Genomic DNA, 10,207 nt, shown 5'->3' with positions numbered 1-10,207 from the left:
ACCCTCAGCCCAGAAGCTCGCGGGGCAACTGACTCGTAATATTGGTATTGTTCACTTGACCAACATATACCTGCTGCAGAGAGACACAGGTGTTCCGCTGGGAAAAGGCTGTGGATGCGCCCAACTAACCCAGTTTCTGTCACTCCCAAGACACACTGTACCTTGTGGGGCCCTCCACTGCCCACCTCTGAGTTCTCCGAGGAAGGCATCTGGAGGCTGTTTCTGTTTCAGGCTCTGACAACCTGAGCCTTCTGGAAAGCTGGGGCAGTTGCCTGGTCTGGGCCAGTGGAGCTGTCCCTCCCATCTCTGACGGCCCCTCCTCCTAGGGATAGAGACCTAGGACTTGGGGCTGTGAGCTCCTGGATCCATTCCTGGATCCTTCCCCCTCCTTTCCCTGTGCCTACTGTTGTGTTCTGTGTGCCCATGTGTGTGTGTGTGTGCGCGCGCGCGCAGACTTTGGGGTGACAGGAGGTTCCATGGTGGGAAGTAGGGGTCTGGCCTCCATCCTGGGCTCTCAGGAGAGACGAATCACCAAAATGTAACAGACATGCCCTCTGGGCATTCCCTCGGCTCTGAACGAGAGTTCCCTCCCGGGCTCCTGGGTGTCCTTTCTGTCGCACGGAAATATCCATTTTATAAAGTCGGGGATGCTGTCAGAATTCAGGCCCCCCACTTCCCCAGCTCAGCCCTTCCTGTTTGTTTTCCGCTATTCTCCTCCTCGACCAGAGGGTTGCGCACCTCTAGGCACCGTGTCTCATCCCAGGGCCAGAGAGGGCAGGGCCAGCCCAACACCCTGGCGTCTGCCTGGAAACTGTGGTTCCCGAATGTGAATGTGGTCCAAGAGAGACCCCCTCGTTTATGGTTCCTAGTGGTGTTCCATTTGGAGACCCTGTTTGTCCTTCCCCTTTCTGAGCCCTCCTGCTTACTGGCCCCTTCTTTGGGGTGTCCCCTATGCAAGCCCCTTACCCTCCTCTCTCTCCACACCCTCCTCTCTGGCGCTGGCCATGCTGCTCACATCTCTGCTGATGCTCCTCACCTGCAGCCCAGTTCCCCACACCCCCCTCCAGTCTCCTGGATGGACCCTCCCTCCTGTGGTCCCTCAGGTGCCCCTCCTGCAGCCCCAGGATCTGAGCAGCTCCTCTGTGGGGTCTCTGTAGGGATGTTTGACTGTCGGAAGAGCCTGGACTTCACACTGAGCGCTGACTTCTCCATGCTCAGGGGCTTCGGGCTTCTCCCCGGAAACACAGGGACATTGTCAGTGAAGGACCATGGGGATGGCTGTGGCAGTTAAATGACAAAGCAAATGTCAAGTGCTTTAGATTATGTCTGAGATCATTATTCCTCAACAAATGATGATATTATTTAAAAAAATGGAGGGGTTACCCTTGTTTAATAACTCATTCAATTCACCCACATCCCTCCGTCCTCTACCCACTCCAGCTCATACTCGAGCAGCCCCTTCGGGTATACACGGAAGGGGGGCAGGGTGAGCTGTGGCCTCAGCATAGCGCTCACCCTGAGATTCAGGATGGAGCCAGTTCCTGGGGAAGGGGCAGGGGAAAGGATGAGGTGTCAAGGGCCATGCCCAGAGAGGGCCCAGGGGGAAAGGAGCAGCCACCAAGTGACAGAACCACCAAGAAGGATTGCTCAGAGCTCCGTCCCAGAGCAGGTGCTCAGAACTGAGACAGACCTAGTGCAGGAGTCACAGAGGGGTCAAGGATGTTGCTTAATTGCTGGGTCTGTCCCCAGGGCCAGTGGCACTGCTTCCTGGCTCTGAGACCACAGGCTTATGCTGGATTTGAGCTCCTAGTTTCACCAGGCTGTCCTGGGAACTCAGGCGTCTCATATATACAAACACATGTGGGACCTGGCACACAGCTGTGCCTGGGCAGCTGCCCTTAATCACAGATAAACACACACACACACACACACACACACACACACACACACACACAGAGTGACGTAAAAAAGGGGAACTTCCTCCGGGTTCCGAGACACACCCAAATCACTCTCACCAAGGCGGGAAAGCAGAGGATGTCAACACTTCCCAAGGGGTAGTTGTTGGAAGAAACTCATCATGAAATCACTCTTTTGGTTTTGTTTTCTGGGCTCTGACACCATCCTTACTTCTGTCACTAGAAGCAAATCACCAAAAAATCCACAATGAGTCACTCAGGGCAGAGCGGGCCATCGAGGTAGAGGATAGAGTCTCCACAGGAGGAAGGGTCCCCATAGCCAGTGTCTTCAGAGGGTCGGTTCCAGGAAGACCTGTCCCCTACCCCAGGGCCCTGTCGCCCCAGGACCCTGTCATCCCCAGACCCCAGTCCCAGAACTTTGCCCATGAGCCAGGGACGACCCAGAGGTGCTGGAAAGAGGACCTGACACAGCCCGGGAACGCTACTCCGTCCTGGGCAGGGCATGGGCAGTCTGTCCTCGCCCCTGGCTATAGCGTTTGGGGGCCATCCACGAGGGGACAGGGCTGGGACCTCAGCCAGAGCAGCCTGGCCTGGGGCCCAGACACAAATGGGACCTTCCATGCCCCGAGTCCCAGAGAGAGACTCAGGCTGAGCAGGGGTGCGTGCACCCTCCCTGGGGCCCTCTGGCTTCAGTCTGTGTCTGGGATCCCAGTCTCAGCTCCCCCGGGACAGACCACCCTGTTCTCAGTTTTCCTGACAGGGGAACAGGAGAAGTCCTGGCATGGCCTGCCCCTGCCCGGGGCTTGGGGGTGGGCACACATCTGCTCTCACAAGGGAGCCAGGTCCTCCCCCTCCCTTCTGGGACCCTGGCGCGCTTTGAGGGAGAATTTCAGCAGGACTCCTGTAGGGATCGTTTCACAGGTTCACTCAGTGGTCCAGAGGCACACTTGGGGGAGGGGGCGGTCATTCCCGCGGAGGACACGATTACCCTGCTCTTGCTTCTGGCCTCGGGGACCGAGGTTTTTTTTAGGGGGGACCGCCTCGGGGACCGCGTGTTTTTAGGTCATGGCCACGTCCGGGGTGTCGAGCGCGACTCCTGGACCCAGAGTTCACCACCAGGCTCCACTGTGGCCTTTACCAAAGCATGGTCTCCCCTGGCCTCGGGGAGCTCGGGCCCGGGAGCACACTAGTCCCTGGGCCCCTGCTGCTCCGGGGAGTCCAGCTCTGGGGGGTTAGGGAGGTGGTGGGAGGATGCCGGGAAGGGGGTCCTTCCGGAAGGACCAGGGGCATGAGAACCGAGAGGGGAGGTCCACCCACGCCCACGCGGTGTCCCCTCTAGCTCCTGGCCCTCATCGCCCAGACTCAGGTGACTCAAGACAGAAGCTTCGGGAGAAGAACAAAACCTTGTTCCCCACGACGTCCCTCTGGCATTCCCAGGACACGGATCCTCTCTCTGCCCGTGTCCTGGTCGCTTACTGCAAAGGCGACTTCCGGACATGGAGACGCGTGGGGCCGGTCTTGTCTGCCTCTGGGCAGGCAGCCAGATGGCAGCGGGCAGCACCCAATGCGGGGTGTGGGGTCAGGACAAGCTGGGGTCAGGGGATCCGGGAAGGACGGGGTGCCAGAGGACTTTCCAGAACTGGAGGCCTCAGAGCTGTTGGCAGAGGAGCGAGACTGGTAGGGAGTCTGCCCCCGGGGAGGCAGGAGCAAAGTGCCCTCCCTGCCACGGGGCCCCCATTGATCTCCCCACCAAAGGTGACAGCATGGTTGAAGGGGCACCTTTGGGCAGGAGAGCCAGCGATGCAGGCTCAGCCCAGAGAGACACGGGCGCTCTAGCTGCTCACTGGTGCCCCCTGGGAAGGCAGGGGCAGATGGCGGGGTGGGGGGGGGGGGCTGCCCTCCGAGGGCCACCAAGGGCCAGGGGTTGTGCAGCAGGACCCTGCACTCCTAGAGACACCGTCTGCCCCCAGCATTGGCCTTAGTGCACAGGGGTCCCTCCAAGGAAACATAGGGTGTGCGAGAACCAGCAGAGATCACCCCAGCAGGGTGAGGAGTTGGAGAGACTTCAGGGGGTCCTGGAGGAGAGCTTGGTCTCCTCAGGGCCGGATCCCCCATCCACCCCACCACGGAAGGCGAGAGCTGGGGACCGGCTCGGGAAATCCTCAGGGGCCCACGTCTGGCCTCTGCAGCCCCAGTCCAGGTGGGGATGAGGGCTCCAGGTCAGGAGGGCTAGAGACGGCTGGGTGTGTGTGTCTGCTGTGTGCAGAGGCTAGGACCTGGGAAGTATGAGTACTGGGCAAGAGTGCCCGAGACCTTCTGGGCCCCAGGGCATGGTATCAGCGCTAGAGGGAACCGGATCTAGAGGATGGAGGACTGGGGAGGAACCTCAGTGCAGGTACGGGGAGGGCAGCCTCCCATCTCTCCGGGACCAGGGATGCCCGCCCGAGAAGGAGGGGACACGGTGTTGAGGTTCCCAGTGTCAGGATGAGATTAGACAGCCTGGGAGGGTGACGAGCCCGGCGGCTCTCGGTGCAGGCAGCCAGGCTGTGACTCAGGCCCCACTTGTCCCAGGTAACCCCAGGACAGACATATCCCCCAGGGAGGGGCGGCCCTGGGCGAGGACTGCGGGTTCTAAGGGAAGCCAGAACGGGGGAGTCAGTGGAACAGAGGGGCAGACCAAGGGGATGAACGGCCAGAGTGGACTCCGGGACCTGCTCAGGGCGGGAATGCAAATTCCCCCTCATTCCTCGTGGTCCTGAGGGGAACACCAGAACAAGAGAACCGCCCCATGGGAGGCCTGTATCCCCACATCATCCCTGCATCCTTCCACACCCGTGCAGACCTGGCCACGTCCCATTCCGTCTGGGAGCCTCTCTTTCCCCTGCAGGTAACGGGGTACAAATGCCCCACGGCCAGTTTGCCATCCTCCACTGGGTGCTGGGCTCCTGAGGACAGCTCAGTCAGGGTTTGTCGTCCTTCCTTGGCAGGTGCAGGGGTGAAGGCTCTGCTGAGGCTCTCAGACCAGATGCTCCCGCCCTCCCCGCCCCTGTTGTGTGCAAGTGCGTGCAGGGGTCTCCCCCAGCTGGTCCCGGGGAGGCTGGGCCAGGCCCTGCTCCTGCTGGCTGCTGAGGGGGACACAGGGTAGGGCTCCCCGGGAGCCTTCCCTCCGCGGCACCGTGCCCTGGGACAGGACCTTCCTCCAGGCCCGGACGCCTGTCATCTCACCTCCTCCCTTGCTGGGCCCTGCTACCCAGAGAGACCAGACTCTCCCTGGACCCCATCTGCCCTCGGTCACTCCTCGAGGCTTCCAGGTAGGCCCTTTGTCAGAGCAGAGAAACCAAAACCTAACTTGACCCTGAGGACTTAGGGATGTGACCGCTGGCAGAGAAGTTCCTCCTTCGTCAACACCCATGAGGGTGACATGAGTAGCCCGAGTCTAGGAAGGGGTGTGTCCCAGCAATACCAGCTCAGCGGGTTCCAGGAGCTCTGATGGCTTATAAGGTGCCTGGGTCCTTGACTAGCACCCCGAGAGCACGGCATAGGCGTGACGAGGGAGAGAAGCCGCAGACACAGAGTCAGAGGTGGTGAAGGGACCGAGACATGGATGCTGGCTCAGAGGCCTGGGACAGGTAACCCCATTCCTCTACATCCCCTCTGCTTCTGAGCCCCTCCTCGGGGCTGCCCGATGGGGACATGCCACTCCCTTGAGGTCTCCTCCTGGACCCTTGGGGGTCCCTGCTCTTCTTTGCCTGTTCCTGCTGGCCCTTCCCGGGCCCACCGAGCCCCGTCCGCCGATGCCCAGTCTGCTTGTCCAACCAGCCTCGCCCGGGCTCCTGGGGAATTGTCCCCAAAGGTCCCCATCCTTGGCTTCCTCCAGTGCCCTTGGGAATCTATGCTTCCTGCCGGGGAATCCCTCTGAGCAGAGAGGCAGGAGGTCCCATTCAGCTTTAAGATTTCGGGCCTGCAAAGGGCTTTGGTATTTTCATCATTAGGGAAAATCCCACGACTCTTTAAGAAGTTGAGGCTCCTGGGTCCTCTTTTTGGCAGTGGTCCTGCACGGGTGTGTGTGGGCCCGGTGCGCACTGCGGAGTGGGCCAACCTTGAACCAAAGGGGAAAGCCCCGGGATGTCCCTCCACGCAGCGGAGTAGCTCCTCAGGGACAAGGATGGATGGCGAGGCCAGGAGATGGGATGAGAGCCTACCATGGGCGGAGGGGGAGAACCCAGCAGAGGGTCTGAGCGCCCTGGGCGACTCCTGCGGGTCCCCTGACAGAGCACCGGGCAGGCCCCCCAGAAGCTCCCAGATGGGGTCCCAGAGGGAGGCTGGGTGGATCCAGCAAAGCCAGTGGAAGCCCGTCCTCTGTGGGTCTGGCCAGAATGTGGGGTGCAGGGAGAAAGGGTATGGGATACCAGCAAAAGGAAGGAGCCCGTAAGAAAGAATTGAGTTGTTTCAAGATCGAGAATCTTCAGTGTTTTTTTAAAAAAATCATTTTATTTATTTATTTGACAGACAGAGATCACAAGTGGGCAGAGAGGCAGGCAGAGAGAGACGGAGAAGCAGGCTCCCTGCTGAGCAGAGAGCCCGATGTGGGGCTTGATTCCATGACCCTGGGATCATGACCTGAGCTGAAGGCAGAGGCTTAACCCAATGAGCCACGCACCCACCCCCGAGTATCTTCATTTTAATGTAAAATCTCTCTTCTGTGCCAAACATCCCTCAGCAAGAGGACTCTCCATACTCCAGGGGGAGGCCACATCTTCAGCCCCTCCGCCACACTTTTGTCCACAGGCAGCTGCTGGATGAGGACACTTTCACCGAGAACTTCCACAATGATAGGAGGGTGTGCAAGACCTACCTGTGCTACGAGGTGGAGCATCCCGGTCAGGGATCCGGGATTCCTCCGGGCCAGGACAAGGGCGTCCTGCGCAATAAGGTGACCAGTCAAGCCGGATCGCAGCTCGCACGGCCTCCCCATCCTGGGTGGTTCGCGGTAGAACGTTCTGGCTGGACCTGAGCAGGTCTCACCAATGTTTCCCCTTCGGTCCCCCAACGGCCACCCCTCAGCTTAGTGTCAGGTGGGGACTGTTTCTGCTGTGGTTTCTGGGTTGGAGCCACACGTCAGAAAGCAGTCACACTGTCCCAGGGACTGGCACCATCAACCCTTTTCACCGAATGACACTCCTTCCACTCCTACCCCCCACTGCTGTGCCTCTGAGGAAGGGATAGGACAGGGGAAAAGGCGTCTGGACAAGGGGTCAGCTTTTTCCCTGGCCCCTGCCTGGGGCGGCTGCCTGCCACAGAGCCTGAGATCTGTTGGCCCTCGACGCTCCGCCAGCTCACCAGCAGATGCCCTGGCAGGACCCCTGCCCACTGCTGGAGATCCTGCCCAAGGCACTGCTCCCCACTCCAGCATCGCCCAGGGAGCCCCACTCGGTCCCCACGTCCCCATCCCACTATGCCCAGATCTTTGAGTTGGCACTGCTGACCTGACTTGCTCCCGGTCCCGGGCTGACAATCCGTCCCTGGATAGGTTGCACCCGTCTCCACAGCTCTGTGAGCCCCGACAATGACCTTCACCCCGTGCCCAGGCGCCTGTCTGCTGGGTGCCCCTTCCCCATTCCTCCCTGCACGGTGAGCCCTTCTGTGTCACCCGTGGGCTCAGCGCAGGGTGAGGGCCAGGGCAGAAGCTTGCAGGAGCGCTGGTGCCAAGGTGGGAGTGGGGTTCGGTGGCGGTGGGGGAGGACAGGGCTGGATCCCTTCCTGGAGGAAGCCTCCACTGCCAGGGCACCAGGCCAGGGAACTCGGAGCTCCCCGGCCCCCCTTTCCCTTTCCGGGGCTCTTCTGCTGCTGTCTGCAGGGCCCCGCTAGGTGAGGGTCCTGAAGCCCCTTCCCTGGGGCGCAAACATAGAAACTCAGTGGTCACGCTGAAATACTGTAACGCAATCTTTTCAAGGTCAAACTTCAGGCAAATCCCATGATAAATGAAATCTCAAGAATCCGAAGAAGGCCCAGCAGGTAGAGCGGGATGCAGAGCCCTAGAGAGCAGAGGCACATGCAGGTGCTCAGCTCGCTCACCGGGTCCCTGGGAACTTGCCCTCACTGGCCTGTCAGCCAGTGCTGGGGAGCCTGGAGCCTGGGAACACTGCAGGGAAATCCCATTCATCTCCTTCTGAGAAGGGCTCCCCCTGCATTTCCTGCCTGAGGCCAGGACCTCCCTGCCTCTCCCTGGTGCCCCCTCCCCCGTGTTCACCACCAATGACAGAAGCCTTTCCTGCCTCTTGTGTGCCCAGAGTGACCAGGACCCCAGGCTCTCCCGCCACGCGGAGTCCTTCCTGCTGGAGCAGATCCAGTCCTGGAACCTGAACCCGGAACACCAGTACAGGGTCACCTGCTTTCTCTCCTGGAGCCCCTGTGCTGACTGTGCCCAGCGTATGGCTGAGTTTCTGGGGAACAACAGTCACGTGAGCCTGAACCTCTATGCCTCCCGCATCTACAGCCTGGGAAGCTATGAGCAGGGGCTGTGCACCCTGAAGAGGGCTGGGGCCAGCATCGCCATCATGACCGCCAGGGGTCAGTGTGGGCCTCCTGCAGGGCACAGGGGTGGTGGGTGGAGGGTAGGGAGAGGCCTGGTGGGGGGTGCTATGGGGGAGGACAAGAGTAGTGTCCCTAGGGGTGGCCCCTGTGGGCTGCATGCGGAGGGTAGGCCAGGTGCCTGGACAGCAGAGGACAGCAGAGGACAGCAGGGTCGCTGAGAAGAGAGGTCAGCGCAGGACAGGTGTGTGCAGAAGGGCAGGGAGAATGGTGGGTGGGCATGCCAGGGAGACTGGGGTTTGCGGGAAGAAGGGAGGCCAGGCTGGCTGAGGTTCCAGCCTGAAGAAAGAGTTCCGGGGGAGGGGTGGTCCCGGGGTGCCCCAGAGGAGAGAGAGCAGGGCTGCAGCTAGGAGGGACACAGCCTGTCGTTGACAGTCAGACCCGAGGTGGCCCCCAGCCCTCCCCGGAGCCGGGCTCACGTCCCTCCCCCGCCTCTCTGCAGAGTTTGAGCACTGCTGGGACACCTTCGTGCTCCACCAGGGAAGAAGCTTCCAGCCCTGGAAGAGTCTGGACAAGGAGAGTCAGAAATTCTCTGAGACCCTGCAGGACATTCTCAAGGTGAGGTGCCTCCCTCCCTCCCTCCCTGCCACCTCCCCTGCCCTCCTCCCTCCTCTCCATTGCCTGGCCTTTCCCTGCCCCTCTCACAGCCTCCACTGGGTTACCTGCTCCCTCCTGGGGGCCATGCCACCCCTCCCGCCCCCTTGGACAGATTCCTCTGCTCCCTCACCTCCTGGGGTCCCCTCCGTTCCCCATCTCTGGGGCTGCCAGACCCCTTCTCTGTCGCCCCCGCCCACCTGTCCCACTGCCCGCCTGTGCCATGCAAGTCCCCGTTCTCCTCCCTGAGCAGGAAGCCTGAAGGATGGGCTTCAGTCTCGCCAAAGACCAGGCACGGGAGGCCTCTGTGAACAGCAGAATAAAACACTTCCTCCCAAGCCATGCAGACCCGCTCTCCACCGCCTTCTCCAGATTGATCCACGGAAACCAGCAAAGGGCCATGAGCCCAGAAGAAGTCGTCTTGAATTGAAAATTCTGAGTAGATTTACTTGTCCTGGAAAATCTACCTTAGGTTCAAATATACGTGATTAAGATCACACACATCGCTGTCAGGAGAGTTTTCCACATTTAGAGAAGTGACGAGTTGATTTCAAATGCAGAGAATGGACGGCAATGTCAAGGATCTTCTACCAAAGGTTTTCTCTGGAAATGTGTCCCGAGTCCGGAGATCCGCAGGCTGACACCTCTCGCTTCTCGGGGCCGGGGGGGCCTTCAGCGGGATCACACCAACTCCCTCCGCTGGGAGAACAATCAGTTAAGCCTGACTTGCTGGGGGAGCAGGGTTCTAGAGATCAGAAACCTCCCCCCACCAACCGATCCTATTGTCAGGGGCACTCAGTGGAAATGACAGCTGTGCTGCAAGAGAATAGAAAGAAAGAATCTAAATACTGGGGAGGAACCCGCACACCTGAGGTGTGGGGCAGTGGGAGGTTCTCCAGTCTTCACCCCTGGGCTGCCCAGGGAGGAAGCCAGAGGGAGGGGCTTCCCTGCTCAGCAGCTGAGCTCTGCCCCTTCCTGACACAGGACACCTGGGGCAGAGTCCCCTGCAGGGGCCCACACAGGACACACAGCAGGGCAGGACCCCCACAGGCCGGGGGTCTCCCTCCCGTTGCTCTCCGAGGCGTCCACACTCCCTGAGGGGAGGC

General features: G+C 60.5%; 1 protein-coding gene across 2 annotated transcripts; it reads left to right on the top strand.

Moving 5' to 3' along the window:
- Positions 1-5,460: 5,460 nt before the first annotated feature.
- Positions 5,461-9,577, top strand: LOC125107494 (DNA dC->dU-editing enzyme APOBEC-3G-like). Of its 2 annotated transcripts, none has more exons than XM_047742636.1 (5): positions 5,461-5,545; positions 6,705-6,849; positions 8,207-8,486; positions 8,950-9,065; positions 9,355-9,577. In XM_047742636.1, exons 1-5 carry the CDS (start codon positions 5,517-5,519, stop codon positions 9,361-9,363), a joined length of 579 nt encoding a protein of 192 aa, XP_047598592.1. In that variant the 5' UTR covers positions 5,461-5,516; the 3' UTR covers positions 9,364-9,577. The 2 variants fall into 2 exon arrangements, with proteins under 2 accessions (XP_047598592.1, XP_047598593.1); XM_047742637.1 differs by having other exon boundaries at positions 5,463-5,547; positions 6,713-6,849; positions 9,352-9,577.
- Positions 9,578-10,207: the final 630 nt, after the last annotated feature.

The sequence above is a fragment of the Lutra lutra genome, chromosome 8 (genome assembly GCF_902655055.1).
Source record: "Lutra lutra chromosome 8, mLutLut1.2, whole genome shotgun sequence".
NCBI classification, from domain to species: domain Eukaryota; kingdom Metazoa; phylum Chordata; class Mammalia; order Carnivora; family Mustelidae; genus Lutra; species Lutra lutra.
The sequence above is the reverse complement of the archived record's forward strand: the minus strand, read 5'-3'. Positions and strand labels throughout refer to the sequence as shown.